At 35.5% G+C, this 18,966-nt stretch overlaps 1 protein-coding gene and 1 pseudogene across 1 annotated transcript; both read right to left on the reverse strand.

Annotated features, from left to right (window-relative positions):
* Positions 1-905: 905 nt before the first annotated feature.
* Positions 906-4,106, reverse strand: LOC141836252 (20 kDa chaperonin, chloroplastic-like; annotated as a pseudogene).
* Positions 4,107-9,311: 5,205 nt separating this feature from the next.
* LOC141836364 (protein TIFY 10a-like) lies at positions 9,312-11,132 on the reverse strand. The gene is made up of 5 exons (XM_074723832.1): positions 10,950-11,132; positions 10,361-10,541; positions 9,945-10,186; positions 9,804-9,861; positions 9,312-9,720 (listed from the first exon to the last, which is right to left on the reverse strand). The coding sequence occupies exons 1-5, from the start codon at positions 11,077-11,079 to the stop codon at positions 9,582-9,584; spliced, it is 750 nt and encodes a 249-aa protein (XP_074579933.1). The 5' UTR covers positions 11,080-11,132; the 3' UTR covers positions 9,312-9,581.
* Positions 11,133-18,966: the final 7,834 nt, after the last annotated feature.

An 18,966-nucleotide genomic window follows, 5' to 3' on the forward strand; every position in this document is an offset into this window, starting at 1 on the left:
CTCAAATCAGGCTTGAGCTCAACTCATTATCTAATCTTAAATCATGATGTGATATGGTAGTCATCTATATATAAGGAGAGAGCTAATCTCAAATCACCATGTGATATGGTAGTCATTTATATAAGGAGAGAGAGTATGGATTTGACACAATCAACACTTAAAAAAAGCTGGATTTGACACAATCAACACTTAAAAAAAGCTAAGTTCCAACGAGATGTGTTTCAACATGCATGCTACTAGTAAAAAAGGATACAAAGGAAGAAATTATTGAAAACAAAAAATAAATTGAAACTTGTTATAACAAAAAAAAAAGACAAAGAAAAGAAAAGTTTATTGAAAAAGATAGACACAAAGAAGAAAAATTTATCGAAGATGAAGAAGGTAGGCAAAAAAAGAAACACTTAAACAGATGGTTCATAAATGATTCAAAAATGTGAAATATATAAATTATTTATATTAAAAAAATCTGATCCACGTGATAGACGAAATAAAAATTAAATTACTTTATTTTTATTAATGATTACATGTGTTAGAATCTGATTCCCATAAACGTGATGTAAATATTTATTTATCTCAATATTAATTGTAAAAATTATATATAAATTTATAAACAAATTGATAAATAGATTAAAAATCATATTTATATATTATTTGTGATAAATTAATGATGAATTTAAACAAGATTAAAGATAAAATTTATAAATAAATTAAATTATATTTATTATATAATTTGAAACAGATTAATAACACATTCAAAATAAAATTTATATTTAAAATTAATTTCATTTGATCAAATTAAAAATAAATTTATAAATATTTTTTCAATCAATTTTTAAAATTAAAGATAGAATATTTACTCAAAGTTAACTTCATATCAGTTCCATCTGATCTCCCTCCTCGATGAATTTGTCTCTAAAATTCTATTTTATCATAGTAAGCAACAACAAAATATCTACAAAATTTGACATGCTGGATCAGAACAAGAAAGCCTAAAAGTAAAGTAAAATAAATGTGCTTGATGTACTCACGAGATTGATCCAACAACACGAGCAGGTCCAAGACGCGACTAAGAAGAGAGGACTGCCATGACATCAGATGCTCTCAGAACAATGAATTCTGCACCATCGCTGCTCTTGAACTCGCTTCCGGCGTACTTTGAATACATGACGGTGCTCCCGACTGCCAGCTTCAATGGCGTTCTGTTCCCATCAGGGTCCCAATTGCCAGGGCCCACTGCGATCACCTGTCCAATGAGGATCACGCAAGACTTCAACATTCTGGCTAAATCAGTCAATAATCAGTGTAAAGCATCGAGTCCTGTTCCTCAAGATTGGAAATCTCACCGTCCCCACTGAAGGCTTCTCCTTTGTAGCCTGAGTCAGCAGTAAGCCACCAGCAGTCTTCTCCTCTGCTTCTGCTACCTACAGAAGGTAATAGATAAACGCTCCATGAAGGTATAGGTAAATTTTACAAAAGGAATGTTTTCTAAAAATTGTCATAAAATAATTCAGAACTAAAACATAGAATGACATGATTGTTAAGTAAACAGTCTTCATGCATTAATTATAATCACTATTAAGTTGCTTAACCAGCTACTTGATCATACAAATTAGCAAAGAAACTGGAAAAAACAGCCAAACTAAATGAATAACAAGCCTCAAAACATACCTTGATTAGAACTCTATCATTGAGTGGCTCTAGGTCCTTGATATCATCCGTTTCGAGAATACCAATAAGGTCATCTTCTTTCAGCAAAAGATGATTAGATCCATTGAATTCAAGTTCTGTCCAGCATACTTTGAGTAGACAACTTGTTTACCAACCTACAACCAGATACATATTGTCAAACAAGGAACATAACTGGTAGACAACTTGCATATAATCAAACTTGAGCAACTGATGACCTATTTTTTTGTCAACAACAAAGCATATTGTTTAACGAGTAGAACAGCTAGGTCACAGGCTCAGGTTCAAGAATTGAACTACCTTAAACTATTATTGCCCCAAAAATGGAACGGCTTCAGAGCAAGAAATGAATATTTGGATAATGCAGTTACAAAGTTTCATCTTCTCCAATCAACAATCCTTTATTTCTCTCATTAAACATGGGATCTAAAATTGTCCAAAATGGAAATTATTGGTCAAGTGAAAATATAAAAGATTAAGAAGTTGAAGCATCAGTGCTTAAGATTGATGCTAGAATCACTCCCCAGTTAAGGATTCTCAATTTCCTTCATTAAACATCCGGTTTAAAATTGTACAAAGGGGAGATATTGGTTAAGTGAAAGCATCAAAGCTAAAGAAATTGAAGTATCACTCCTCCAAATTGATGACAGAAATAATACCAAATTTCCAGTATAATGTAAAGATAATGCTTAGAATAAATTACTTTTCTTATATATTGTTCAGAAGCCACAGATATCTACCACTAGTCCAAATTAAATTAACATAAAAATTTATCAAGAGAAGGAATACCTCAACTCCAATTTTTATTTCAATTTTCCCAATTGTTCTACCTTCTCCAACAGCAACAACCTCACCCCTTTGAGGTTTTGTCTGAGCAGTAGTGGGCAGCAGTATTCCTCCACTGGTTTGCTCCTCTGAAGACTTGATCTTAACTAGGACTCTATCACCCACAGGCTTGATAGATGAGTACTGCAAAACCACAACGAGAATCAAACAGTGTTTATTAGGGTAAAGTGCCTCTAGATACATTTTGGCAACAATTTAAAGGCATAAATCAGCAAGGACCAAGCAATACACAGGCCAAAATAATGTTATCCATAATGGACCATGAGAAGCATATGACATCTTGATTATCAAGAATCATAAATACAAGTTGAATAAGATGCAAGTCAAATTTAAAGTATCAAGAGAATGACGAAGGTATTCATAATGATGAATGAATTAACACAATTTATTTCCATTGTAAACGAGTATATGGTGTTGAACTATATGGAAGCTATTCTGTAATTTGAATAGTTAACACAACATCTAAAAGGCATATACCCATTAATGGACCATGAGAAGCAAATAAAATATTAGCCATCTAAACAAAAGGTAGAATAACAAGCAACACAAGTTGAAGTAAATAAGAGAATGATAAAGGTATTAACACAATTTAATTCCCAAATATGTGGATAATCTGTAACAGGATAATCCCATAATAAAATGTAATGCATGCAAAAAAAACACCAATAAAGAAATATGGAACACAAATATCCATCTATGAAGGCAATACTCAAATTTTATCTGAAGCAGCCCTGTTCAAGCACACTAATTAAACATATCAATCCCAGAAGTAGAAACTGTATTATCTGGTATTCTTAAGCTATCCAGCAGGCCATCCGAATAGCAGTTTTTAGCAAACCTCTCAAAGGAACCAGATGATCTAGATATAAATAAAATAAATTATCGACTATTAGATCTCACAATCTTGGGGTCTGAAAGTAGGCAAACAAAAGGGATACTCGATCATAGTCCAACCTACAGGTTGCCTTTCCATCAGTTCAGTTGTTATCATCGCCGCCCATTATCCAATAAGATGTCCAAGATTCCCACAGAAAAATATAAACACAAAAGCTAGTAAGCTCCCCAACTATCCTAGCAAAGCATGCTTTTAGTTTCTTATACCTTCGGAGCGATAACTGTGGCAGCCCTGACGACAAACCCAGAAAAGCTCCTACTTTTTAGCACCATCCCTGGTGTTCCAACGCATGAAGAGGTGAAGCCGGCGGTTGGGGCAAGACGGAGACCTTCGAACAAAGGCAAACTACGCACTCCGCCCACTCCGCACGCAAATGGCTGCAAGGCTGCCATCAGTTCGAGGACAGAAAGGCCTTACCTGTGATCACATTGAATCGTCTGAGCAATATTAAGAGCGAAAATTTCCAATTTCACGCTAGCAAATGAGAAGCATACGAAAAAACAACAAAAAGAAAAGTAAATCCTGGAATCATCTGGGGATATGGAGAAGAGAACTGATGGAGATTAGGGATCGTGAACGCGCAGTATACCAATCGAGAGGAGCAGAGACGAAGCCCTAGCGACACTGAACTGGCACTTCCTCTTGCTTGCAGTCGAAAGCCGACGGCGCAGGAATTATCCACGACGATTATGTTGTCTCGTGGGACTCGCTTAATAAAACGGTACCGTTAAATGTTTCCAGAAGCAGTGCGAGCTGGTTCGCGAATGTTCTATAAGTTGCCCTATTAGTCCTGGGGCCATCAGACACTCACGGTTTGATTCTTAGCTATATTTGTAAGAATTTTCTTTTAAATAATGATCACAATCAAAGCAATCAAAGGTCAATACGACTTGGACATATAAGTTGCCCTATTACCCTAGACTGCATGAAAATGCAGTATAAAATCTTGTGTGTATCATGTTGAAATTTCATACTACATTTTCAGAACCATTGATGATGTTACCTTAGCGACCCCACACGGTTGGCCCCATGACCATCGAGGTAAATCAAGAAACTGTAGTTGGTCACGACGCAGGAGGGTATTGCCTGACTTCGCCAGGATTCGAACCTTTGCCCTCTTCTGCATGTTTACTGCATCGTAACCAACTCAGCTATGCCCCGGGAGCGATGATGCTTATACTTGAGTACTTATAGGCATGAGAGAAGAAAAATTTTTGTGGTGATTGTACCATAATATTTGAAAAAAAGAGGTTGTTTTGACTATTTTAGTTATTTTTCAAGTTAATTGTCATTAATTATGGCACGATCAAATGCTCGATCATTGTTAATCGGATATGGGGGGTCATGGAGGGATTGTTACGGGAGTCGTGGGTCACATCAACTAAAGATCATTATTGAATTGAGAGTTTTAGAGGCCGAACTAGATGGGAGATTCGAGTGGTCGAGCTAGATCAGGACGTCGAGAGGCTAAGCTAGTCAAAGAATTTAAGAATCGAACCATGAGTAATGATTTGTACTAAACTCGTCTTTGGTATACCACATAAGTATGACCTATTGACTTGGAATGAATGGATATATTGAAGCATTACTTCAGTAAAAAGTAGAATCCGTCACTCCAACGATTCCACACGGTTGGTCTCATGCTCCTAAACCCTAAACCCTATATTGAAACATCAATTTATATGCAAAGAGAGATTCTAGCCCTAACAAATGAAAAGCTATATAACTCAACTCTATTTAATGTTAAATTTTTCTTAAATCGGGCCCAAAATTGAGAAGCCCAATTGAGAAATCCACACTCTTACCGGGTTTAGATTTGAGCCCGTTTTCGACCTACATTCAAACATAATCAATGTCATCCCATAAAAACTAAAAAAATTAAGTAACTAGGTAACATCTAGTTTTATTTTTGTACCACTAAATAACAAATTACCATGTTTAGACTTAATACTCCAATTGAGAGTTATTTTTAATCAATTAAATCTGATTAAATATCCTAACTTTACTTGAGATTAGGTTAAAATGTTGACTATAACTCGGAACCATTGTTCCTTGGTTGTCTAAACTATTAAGTAGGTTTTATCTAGAAAAATAATCCAAGATTATAATCCTTCTTAATCTATCACAACTCATATATTATCAATTCTTTTATAGTGCTAATCCTTCTTAGCCCTTGAGTTCATCTTACTTTAGCACCTCAAATACATCAAAAGCTTACTTCATGCCATCCTTCCTCTTGCCTTTGAACTCACCTTGTTTTGGGTCTTCCAAGTCATCAAACCAGCAACCAACTTGATTGTGTGAGCACAACTCAACTCTATCGAGCAAGGCAAGAACTTGCATGCTCCCCCAACAATCTATTAAGCACTTACACACTTGACATATATGTTATAAAACAAGATGAATCTAACTTAAACCTTTTGTTAAACACATCAAAATAACTCAATTGAACTCAATCATTTTGAGTGTAACTGTAGGACTGCGAAGTGCGTTAGAGGGGATGAATAACACTCATATTTTTCTCGCTTTTGTGTTTATGTTGTTCTTATCTATCAAGTAAGTACGCAGCGGAATAATGAAATAAAACAATAATACAAAATAAGAAGACACATTGATTTTTTACTTGGTTCGCACTCTCAGGTTTGGAGTAACTCCAGGACTTATATCTCAAGCACAAGTCACTATCTTTCTTTTTTCTGAAAAGCTTTCAGCGGTGAAGAAATCTTCATATAACTTTGTTAATACAAGCATGCACAAAGTGATAAAACAAATAATCATATAAATAAAGGTAAAAACAAACACATTTTTACATATCCTAAATGTTGATGTACTCATCCTAAAGCCTCTAGGATCATATGAATAGATTCTTTGAGCACTTGGAGCAAGAGGAACCGATGGTTTTGAATTTGAATGAGATATTTGAACCTTGAGCCTTCGCCTCCCTTTATAGAGTCTGATTGTCACTTTTTCGGTCAACTAAAAATCTATCTGATCGATAGAAAACTAGGTTAAACTTCATCCAGCGATTGAATAGTACGAAGCCGACATTTATCAGGTGTTCATATCTGAGACTTGGTAGAGCGAGCCATCAGGTCTTCAAGGTTGACGAGTCTTCGATGATCTAGCGAGGAAGGGGCTACCTCAAATCTTGCAAAATTCAACAAGAGTGAGAATGGATGCCAAGGCGGGCCTTGACTCAGCCATTCTGACGCTCAAGTTAGGCTTTCCAAGGAAGAAAGGGGAGCACATTAAAAAAATGAAAGAAAGGTTAAAGAAGGGCTTGTGTGCATACCTTCGCCCACAAGAGGGAGCTTGCTTTTATATAGTCGCCTTAGGCGAGAGGTAGTGTCCACGTGCTCCATGTCCTGATAGACGGGGCGTTCCGTATAGGTATGGAGTGGCATATCACCATACTCTAATGGTCGTGTATATCCCACGTCTCGTTGACCCTGCCATCTCACGTTTGTTATGAGGGATGTCACATCATCATGCTCTGTAGGTAACCATGTTGCCCCATGTCCAGGTAGATAGTGGGATCTCATCACCTTACTTTTCCCAAGTCCAATGGCTAAGCTGAAGATTGAGCTGAAGGGCTGAGTAGGTCGGCAAAGTCCAAACCGCGGAGCTGAGGAGGTCAGTCTTTGTTGGGGAGAATCCTCGGGGGAGATAGGGCTTTGTTGAGAAGCCTCAAGAGATAGGCCTTTATTGGGAAGATTCCTCAAGAGGTTGGTCTTAGTTGGGAAAACTCCTTAGGGGTGGCGATAAGTCTTTATTGGGAAAACTCCTCCGAAGATAGGCATTTATTTGGAAGACTCCTCGAGAAATAGGTGGCCAAGCTGAGGTGGCTAGTATGATCGAATTGACTCAGTTTAGCCAATCGGAGTTGGTACACCATGGGGGATCTTGACCTGCTTGGACATTCTCTTTACCTAGCATTCAATTCTCACCACCTGTTAGGACTTTTCCTTTGTCAGATATCCAGTCAACTTTGATTTGTTTGGACTTTTCTTTTATCACATATCCGATCAACCTTAATTTACCTGAATTTTTTTTCTTACCAAACATCTAATCATTCTTAACTTGCTTTAACTTTTCCTTTCTCACTTATCTAGGTCAACCTTGGCCTATTAGGTCTTCTCATTCATATCTAAGTCAACCTTGACCTATTACGATTTTTCATCATCTATCAAGCATCTGGTCACCCTTGATTTACTTGGACTTTTCCACTTATTTTCAAACATTCGATCAACCTTGATATATTTGAATCAATCCTTGATCAATTTTGACAAATATATTATCAAATATCAAAACCTTAAAAGTTGATTGCACCAATGCAATACATAATAAGATACTAAATTGCAAAAGAACATATCTATAAGTTGTCTTACACGTGAAATGAATCCCAGGGACTTGTCTCTATAGTCAAGCAATATCATCAATTGTATCCATGGCTCATAAAATTGATTAACCTGCCTCAACGTTTCCCTACATCACATTGGATGTGAGACAATCCTCATTTTAAATGGTAACGATGACAATGTCACCGTATAAATTCAAACTCTCGACCTTTAACCAAAAGCCTTCCACATCTAACTCGTTTACCACTATAAGCCAAACAATCGTTGGTGAATTACAGTAGTGCAATGTTATCTTCAATTTGAAAAGGTTTTTATGGTTTGAAGAAGAGATTTTAATTTCCTTCTTTTAAAAGAGCTTCAATGTTCAGAGAGCACAACAGACAAAGACCAGCCAATCCAACTAAATCTCCACCCTTATTTACATTTGACTTTGCAATCACTAATCCTCCTTTGATTTTTCAAAATAGCAAAAGTCAACGTAGGATAAGAAGTGAAGTCTCATCCTACATCTTTTTATATTGCAGATTTAAATGCTTTCCATGTTCTTGTGGAAGATTTGCAGAAAATGCCCCCCTTTTTTCCAGCAAACTCAACTTTTTGAGAGTTATTTTACTCAAAAACGTTCAGTGGAAACAGCACAGCACCAAACTTTGACCCAAATTGTCCAGAGGTGAAGCACTAATCTGAAGAACATTCAAAGACAGCTAAATTCATCAGGTCTTTAAACACATGCAGGTTTTTAGAGGTGTTGTGCAGTGTTGTGATGCTCATGGCTGAAGTCAAAGGGGAAGGTTTATAGTCATTGTCAAGCATGGTTGTTGAGTCTTAGGAGAAGCCATTAGGAAAAATCTTTAAAATAAAAAACAGATTTTGGGTGCTTGTGAGTTGACTAAGGTTGGTCATCAGTGAGACTTTGGCTACAACAGTCACAAAAAGTGGGATGTTTTTCAGACAATGGAAGGAAGAACATTGCTGTTAGAACATGTTTTTTTTATCAATATGGGTTTGTTCAGAAGATTGATTTGGATATTTGCATGTGTTTGCTGAAATGATCAGTCGATATGACTTTCATGTTCAACTTATTCTAAATAATATGCCTTGAGCAACCAGTATTAATTAATTACAATGAAAATATAATAATATTTTCTTCTTTTTTTTTTTCAGTTTAGCTTACCAACTTTGTAATTGTTTGTAAGACCACAAAACCAATTATTGAAACAAAGAAATAGAACTGGAACTTAGGCAAAACAAGGAGTCAAGTGTAGTACTTTAGTTGAAAAAATTTTTGTAAGAAGATTCATAAAATTGGGATAAAAGTTTATTATTGTTATTTACTTAGATGAAATCTCGAAAAAATAATGTTACACATCACACAAAGTAATATCCATCTAACCATATTAGATCTATTGTTCGCAATCTTATTTTACATTATAAGAGACTATTTTCACAATTCGAATCCGTGACTATAAAATTACACGACAATAATTTTATCTTCAATATTACACATGATAATTGAAGAAAAATCATTTTCAAACAGTAGCTGATCACATATATTTCATGTTTCTTTACTACATTTCTAATATGCAGCATGAACTGCAACTTCAAAAGAAAAAACACACACTGCAATCTAAATCGCTGGCGACGACATTGATGTAGCTTGTTTGAAAAGGAAGACAATTTCCTCAAAAACAAACAAACAAACAAACAAAAAATAGCAATCTAACTATTTTGGACGATTTGCTTCAAAGATGAGGAGCGTGTGAAACTGGATTCAACTCGAGCAATCCTATTTGCCATTACTCAGAGCTCAGACTGAGAGTAGGAGTGGAGAAGTTAGGACCCAACCCAAGCCATGATTTCTTGTTCTCGTGGTTCATAGAAGAAGTGACCATTCGAGGAGTTGGGACCATTTGGTATGGACCTCTTGCATCGATCCTGAAATTTTGGAGTCCAACCAATTAGACCAGCTGAAACAATCAACACATGTTGCTGTCCAGCACAAGAAAAGAATTACCTACCGATCCTTTCTCTTCTCCAGGAATCGCTGCAGCGAAACCTTTCTAGCAATAGGAAGATCTGCAGCTCAGCAAAACAGTGTCAAAGTCATACCTTGTTCAAGTGGTTCAAACAAAGTATAAATCTTTCTTCTAATTTATTGCCTGAGAGATTTGGCTCTGCTGATCTTGGCAGATTGACTAAGGTTGAATTTTGACGAGAGAGGGATGTTGAGCTTGCCACAGTTGAAGTAGTGAAGGAAGGGGGAACATAGCTAAAGTTTTGAGGAGTGGAATTCCCCTCGCTTGCTATCCGAATCAGATCCTTGGCCTTCTCGGCTGGGAAACTGTCGAACACCAGAACCTTTCCTCCGTAGAAAATTGTAAGTTGGGATTTTTCTGCCCCCCTGACAAATAAGCAGCCAGAGAAATGCTTAGATCACGTCTAGTGTTGTTACCAGCTTCCTTTCTTGCTCCGTGATATCAAGTTTTTATTCCTTTCTTGTTCTGTGGCATCGTGCTTTTGTTTCTATTATGTTCTGTGGTCGAAGAGTAGGATGAAAAGGAAAGAAAGGTGAGACCTTGGATCCTCCGACGGAGAGGGGACGAAGTGTGGCGCACGTTGGGGAAAGAGCTTCATGGGGTTCTCATGGGAAACTACTTCCCTTTCGTTTTCCCTCTCGCAGTCCTCTCCGCTGGAGATGTCCGCTCCTGGCAACAAGCAAATGGTGGTCGGCGGCGGCCGAAACGACGGGGAGTCGCCTGGAAGAATTGACGGGAATGATCAACAATTGACAAGACAAATTCATGCAGACGGAAACAGAATTTAAAATAAACCCTAAAATTCGACGTATTAGGAAAATCTTCGAACTGTGGAACGGAACTAACACACCATTTGAAGAAAAGAATCAAAGTTTACAAAAAAAAAATCGAACAATACAAACAAGCAAAAAAACCCTAAAATTCAACGTATTAGGAAATTCTTCGAACTGTGGAACGGAACTAAAGTAAATTTTTTAAAGGAAAACAGTAAAACTCCATGAATCCCAACACACCATTTGAAGAAAAGAATCAAAGTTTGCAAAAAACAAAAAAAAACAAATCACAGAGCTGTATGATCAGATGCACAAATCCAACCGAAAACTCAAATGCACAACCAAAACTGCGCACCTTTAGCGGCGTCCTTGGCGATCCCGAGCCCTAGGTCGGCGACGCTGCCCTTCTCCTTGATGTACTGGCTCAGGAGACTACAGGCGACGGCGAAATTGGTGCGGCCTTGCTTCCGCCCCGCCTCCGCCATCTCTCGATCCCCAAATGTTTGAAAAGCGAGCACGAGAATCCTCCGGCGAACGATTCGACTCGGTCGGTTTCCTCCCACCGCCCATCGCCTTCTTTAATTTATAGACGGCTTTCCATTTCGAACACGTGATGCCCGAGTTCGCGCACATGCGGAGAGTTAAATACTCTTTTTCAATTTCGTCCATGAAATTCCACAACAACCTAAAATTGCCCCTAAAGTAATAAAAATAAAAAAAATAAGGATATTTTGACAAAAAAGAATCCTCCAAAATTATTGATAATAGTTATAGCGGGAGGAGTTGGTTGATTGTTAAATTTAATATAAATTTTTAATATTTAAATAAATTTTATATTAATTTTAATAAAATTGAATATATACTTTTAATTTTACAATAAATTTACCACATTCCCAACTAAAATTGATTTTGGTAATAAATTAATATACGTTTGTATTATTCTGTTTAAATTTTTAATTAATGTATTGAATTGTTAGAAGTTGATTTAAATAATTTTACAATGATATTTTAGATTAAAAACACATTTTTTAAAGCACATACACATTTTAAATGATCAATTAAGTCTCTCAAACTAAATATAAGAATTTTATATAATGAAAAATATAAGATAGAATAAAATAAAAGACGTCACCGTATAAAGTACTAAGATGAAAAATATTATTTTTTATTTTAAAATAGGGGACGTCTTTATATCATATTAAATGTAAAATATCCTTATACAAGGTTAAACTTATTTATTATTTTTAAAAATAAATATACAATAATTAGTGAATTATAGAAAAATTAATTTGACTCCAGGCGAAATAAAATATATATTTATTTTAGGTCGAAAATTTTATTTTCAAATCATTAAAATATTTTTTTTATTTTATCAAAAAGATACATATTTATCGTGTGTGTATATATATATATATATATATGTTAAGTTATGAAATCTAAATTATTATAATTTAAATATTTTTAAATATTAAGTATGATATAGTAGTTATAATTTTATAATTATTATGAAAATTTAAATTAAATGAAAATTTTTAATGAAAATAATAGTATTTAATCATATAAAATAATATTAAAGAGTATTTAATATGGGCACGAAATATGGGAGGTACGAAATCGAAGGCATTATCCCGAATTTTGATTGAATTTTTCGTAAGGTGCAGGTATATGTGTATCGGTTTGAAGATCTCAAGCCACAGTAGCATCAAAGCTACCGGTGGCTCTGTTTCTAAGATAAAGCTGATGGTGCTTTGTATGATCCGTAGATGAGCATGCAAGTGTTGTGATGTATTGACATGTGGGAGTATAGTGTCTTGGTGTTGGTGATATCATGGGTTTGATGTATAATTTCTTGTATGATGGATCATATGTGTGTGATCAACGACTAATATTGTCTAGACTATGATGCTGATCTTATGATTGTACATTTGAGGGGTCTAACCTCTCTTATTTTATCTTTATATGAATTATTTTTTAAAAAAAATAAATTTTGGATAAATATGTATGGTTGAATAATAAAGGGAGGTCTCTTTCTATTAAATAATTAATGGGACGTATTTTTTTATTTTTGCTCTTTTTTAATGACCCGTGTTTATAACGTGATGTGACCGATTCGGTCCGTACGAAGCGATGTGACCCTGCCGGGCGAATAAAAGGAAGAAAAAAAAAAGGCCGTTGTTTGGGAATGGAAGCATGAATCACGTTATAAAACGTGGCAAAGAAAAAAAAACATGGGAACGGTTGTTATGTGATGATCAAGTTAAGCCTGTGCCGAATGTAAAACGTTATAGAGAATGCAAACGAATCGGTTCGTAAGTTTTTTAAATCAATTTGAATAATATTTGATTTGTATTTAAAATTATCGAACTCGAGCCGAACTTGAATATGTTCGATAATTTTTCTAACCGAATTTGAATCTATAATATTATTCGTGAGTTGCTCGAATTAAGATATTTCGAACTAAAATTTGATTTTGCTCGAAGGTTCGGATAATTCGAATCGAACTCGAATAATTTAAGACATTTTGAACTAAAATTTGATTTTGCTCGAATTAAAGTTCGAATAATTCAAATCGAACTCGAATCAAACTTGAATCAAAATTATTAATATTTTTGAACTTTGAATCAAATTCAAATATCATATATATATATATATATATATATATATATCGAGTTCAAATTTGAATATCAATATTTTATATTATTCAATTCGATTCGATTCGTTTGCACATCTAATAGAGACTTTTCCTCAAGAGAAATGAAAAAAAAACAAGAAGGAAAAAAATAGAAGAATATAAAAATAAATGATAGATATTAATATCAACCCAAATATAATAAATTAGACTGTAGCAATTATATATAGTTCTATCTATTGTAACATAAATACTTTCAATTCTAATTAATATTAATAAATTATATTATAATAGTACCTTGATTGTTATTAACACTAATAATACTATGGTGTAATAATTACTTTTATAAGTCAACATTATATTAAAGTAACTACATATCATAATTGTTAAAACATAGACAAGTTTATTTTTAAACAATACTAATCAATTATTATATTATAGTGATTACGAGATTAAAACTGCTATCATTGTATAGTAATTATCGGATTGTAGATGTTATAATTGTGTAGCGGCTATGATTTTATAATTGTTAGAATGATATAAAAAATAAAGATAATTTTAGAATGTAAAAAATGCAAAGGCGAGATAGAACACCCTTGCGATAATAAGTGAAAAAGGGAGCACCCTTTTAACCATCCAACAAAAAAAAAAGACATCCTTTTGAATTTTATCCAAAATTTTAATCATGGCAAACTCAATTAGTTTATCTAGTTTCTTATATTGGATTTAATTTTTTAATGTGGGCTTAATTATAATTTATATATATAGATAGGAACTAAATCCATTTAAGTGATCTAATTAAGATTTATTAAGTTTTGGATTATAGGATGTGGATTAAATATGTAGTACCTGTTAGCCTGATCCGTTATTATCTATGGGCTGATAATAGATCAGATTTCTATATATAGGATTTGATCCCTGAGGATTTAGTGTCACAATTAATCCTCAATGGCCTGTCAATACCATCAATAATATGCATCGCTGTGATGAAATTCCACAGTCAAATCTCATGATTGGATGCTTCGTAACCTGCTATTAACTCTATTTCCATAGTAGAAGTGGCTACGAGTGTCTGCTTGATGCTCTTCCAAGATATAGCTCCTCCAGCAAACATAAAAATATAGCTTGAAGTGGACCTCATGTTATTTAAGCATACAACAAAATCGAAGTCTGAATATCCAATCAACTTTAGGTGATCTGACCTCCGATATGTGAGCGTATGCCCTTTAGTTCTTTGCAAATATCGCATCACTCTCTTTACTGCTTTCTACTATGATGGTCCTGGGTTAGTTATATATATGTCTAACATCCCCATTATGAATGATATATTTGGTCGTATACATATTTGTGCATAAATAAGATTTTCCACAGCTGACACATAAGAGAATTGGTCAATTTTCTTTCTTTCAAGTTCAAGTCATGAATAGTACTGCTGCAGATCGAATCTGTCACCTCTAAACATTGGTGTCACCAGATGCACATTTTTGCATCTCATACCTTATAAGCACTTTTCAATATAGACTTTTTGTGAAAGTACAAGAATACCTCTTGAACGATTATGACATATCTGTATGCCTAATAGAACCTTTAATTGGTGTCGGTATGGAAAGCTTCATGATACTTAGACACGTGTGACACTAGTCAGGAGTGTAGGACGATCATATCTCAATATATAGTCCAATTAGTCCATACAGTCCAAGAATACGATAACATACTCTTTCCATTCAGCAACATTAGAATCAGTTAAAGTGGAGCTGTTATTAATACTACCAGTTATTGATTGCACTGAAATAATAAAAGAGAGAAAATAATATAAGATCATGATTTAATTAATGTCAAAATATATATATATATATATATATATATATATATATATATAATAAAATATGCAAATAAAGCATATAAATGTGCTATTTATGTGATACCAAATACAATATTATCTTTTAGTCTTTGAACTAAAATGTAATTAATTTATTAGCTGTACTCTCTAATATATCTCAAATTTTAATTGACCACATAATAAGTCTTTCTTTTGACCGACCCATTATGCACATAATTCGATACTTTATATGAGTTATATATTTATCAATAGCTTATATCAACCACGCAATATGTCTTCCTTTGGACTGATATATTTTGTGCATGATTTAAACAGAATAAATTTATTCTATAATTGTAAGCTACTTTGAATATATATCTAGCATAAAAGTAATTTTCCTTTGGGCCAATTACTTTTAGCATAGATATACGTCTACTGACATAAAATATACTAAACCTATCTAATGTGTATTCCTTTGAACCGACACAATAGTTCAATTTAATAACACGTGTGTAGATAGACTTAAAAAAATCTTAGGAACTTTAACCGAACAAATAAACACTCGATCAATCTTAATAGCTTAAAACATTAGACTTATCAATCGATTGATACTATATATAATAATCAATTGGTATCACTCAATCGATTACCTCAATCAATTTATGAAAACCTACTATATACGACTTCAAGATCATCAATCGATTAATGATGAGTGTTGATGTCGCTAATCAATCATAAATCCTTATGTGTTCGATATCTAACTTATCAATCGATTGTTGATTCATGACCATCGATTAATAATCACTAATCAATCAGTTAAAGATTACCAATCGATCATTTAAATTGATTACTAGTTAGAAGCAATCAAATCAAATAATCGATTTTATCATCAATTTAGGATTGTCAATCACTTGATCATCTTGAAGGAACCTTTATTATGATAAACTTACTAATAATGGTGATGATCAATTTCTCATGGGTCTTATCTCAGCTCAGCTAAAAAACACTTAGAGCAAAGTCCCACGTTCGACATTTTTTTTTTTGTTTCTCACATTCCATGTTTGATTGGAAAAAGAAAAAAATTATCATTGTCACCAAGAAAAAGAAATTAAAGCATGAGGGCGACGTGGCTTCTATATCTTTCTGGATCAAGATTTACAACTTTCACGTCATTGCCAAAGTAGATAAATTTTTCTTGAGACTGCTATTTTATGTTGTTCCCGGTAGCTCCGGGAGTACGCAAACTGATATGTATCGTCGAGGCTAGTGTTCGACACTATCTCCGTAAACGATATTGCTCCGCTACGGTGCTAACGGATAGCAGCAACTCGTTTCCAAGATACAACGACGATCGCCTCGGAATAGTAGCACTCTAAATTCCGAGACCAGCGAACCTTCTCGTAGACTTCTTGGACTCTTGAACTCACAAGATGAGATGAATGCTCAAGAGAGAGGAGAGAATCGATGAATTGGATGATCTTTCCACCATCTGGAGGGTTCTATTTATACTAATCAAAGAGGTTTGAAGAGAGGATGTGTTCTTTGGGCTGGATCGATCTGGATCGTCCAATTTGAAGGGTTGTAACCCTTCACACAGCCCACTCGAATCTCATCCATCAGATCTGAGGGACACAACCCTCAGATCTCGCTTATTACCATCAGCCATCGGATCTGGATCCATTCATTCCGACGCTTCAGATCAAGTCTCTTCCCAAGCGGTCTGATCGTGACTCTTCGCGATCCAACGCTCCAGATCGCATCACAAGCGATCCATCACACCTCTTTGATCGACGGTTGCCATCTGCCTGCCCAATCAACAACACAGTCACCTCTACTTGCCCACGCGGATGCCACACAAGCAATGCCACGTCACATGCGCGCCCTACACGTCACCCGAGTGCCACGCAGGCACTGCAATGTCACCCGGAGCAATAATTTAAGCTCCTCGCGACGACGCGTACGTGCGAAGTGCAAAGTGCGCCTACAAAGCGCCCATTGCGCACGTGCGCACGTGGCGGGTGGCGGGCTCACAGGTGCGAGCACCAGCTCGCCCATGGATAGAGAGTACCTGTGCTTCTTGTGTTAACTTCACTAACACAGCAACACATATAAGGAAACATTAGCTATCGCCGGTTAGCAATGTGGGACTAAAATCCCATCTTTTCCTTAATATTATTTTGGACACCACTTTAGCCAATTAATTTCTCATTCACCCATAATCGGTTTTGAGCAAATTAATAGTCTAGATTTATCTACGCGAAACGTAGATTTTGATTTTGAAGTCATATCAGACTTTCAACGATCGATGGCACTTTAATTTTGCCTTGCAAAATCATATCCAACAATCCCCCACATGAATGAAAATTAATGCAATGTATGTATGCATGCTGACACTTTACAAGAGTCCAATCGATAAGTCACTGCATCAGGAGAGGTAGCTTGTGGCTTTGAACCTTCCGTAGTGGAATGCTATCGAGTATACTAGGCTGCGCAGTGAACGTGATGTCTTGAACTGCTCAGCTGTTGGTGTATACTTAGACAATAACACCCACACAGAGACCTATCTCACCTACTTTAGGTTCTCATGGTTGGTTCCGTTTCGGCCATGGACACCATCTTGGATTCATGAGTGTTTCATTGAAGCGGCCTGTCTTCACACTCACATAGGTGACACTTCTATCAAGAGTATCCTACCATACTCCACCTTATAAGGTATAGAAGTCATTAAAAGCATAAGCTTAACCTCACTACATGTGGTAGGACAGCACAAATTCATCCTAGGATTGGGATAGAGATAAAATATCTCATGTGCTGTAACACAACTTCTGTAACTTCGTTATCCCATTGAACCAAGATCTTGGGATCTCCAGTCAACAAGGTTGGGTTACCGCTACAGTCGTTTTCAGTTGTAGATTTTTAATCCCATTCCTCTTGATGAGCAGTATACTTGATCTCGACCTAGCCCCTTTGTTAGGGGATCTGCCAAATTATCTTTGGATTTGACATAGTCGATTGCAATCACTCCGTTCGAGATCAACTGCCTAATGGTATTGTGTCGACGACGTATATGTCGTGACTTACCATTGTACATACTACTCTGTGCTCTTCCAATCGCCGATTGACTATCACAGTGGATCAGTACGGCAGGCACAGGTTTCGTCCAGCTCGGAATATCTTCCAAGAAATTCCGCAGCCATTCAGCTTCCTCAGCTGCTTTGTCTAGTGCTATAAACTCGGATTCCATAGTTGACCGAGCAATGCACGTCTGCTTAGTGGATTTCCAAGATACCGCTCCCCCACCGATCGTGAATACATATCCACTAGTGGATTTGGAGTCTTTTGTATCTGATATCCAATTAGCATCACAATATCCCTCTAACACAGCGGGATATTTTCCATAATGTAATCCATAGTTCATAGTATATTTCAAATACCTAAGAACTCGCATTAATGCTTTCCAATGGGTGTCGTTTGGATTACTCGTAAAACGACTTAGCTTGTTGACCGCACAGGCAATATCCGGACGTGTGCAGTTTGTGAGATACATCAAACTGCCTATTATCCGAGAATATTCCAACTGCGATATGGGTTCACCATGGTTTTTCGCTAAGTGTTGACTTAGATCCATAGGTGTTTTCACTGTAGAGAGATCATGCGCATTGAACCTTTTCAATACTGACTCTACATAATGGGATTGTGTCAAAACTATCCCATCAGATGTCCTGAGAATTTTAATTCCCAATATAACATCTGCTTGACCCATATCTTTCATATCGAAATTCTTGGTCAACATTTTCTTTGTAGTCATGATTACATCATGATTACTACCCATTATTAGCATGTCGTCTACGTATAGACACACGATTACATATCCTTCAGGTGTGTTTTTGACATAAATGCATTTGTCACATTCATTTATTCTGA

Source organism: Curcuma longa, chromosome 10 (genome assembly GCF_044706935.1).
Source record: "Curcuma longa cultivar G26 ecotype Majalengka, Jawa Barat chromosome 10, ITB_CL_G26_1.1, whole genome shotgun sequence".
NCBI lineage: Eukaryota > Viridiplantae > Streptophyta > Magnoliopsida > Zingiberales > Zingiberaceae > Curcuma > Curcuma longa.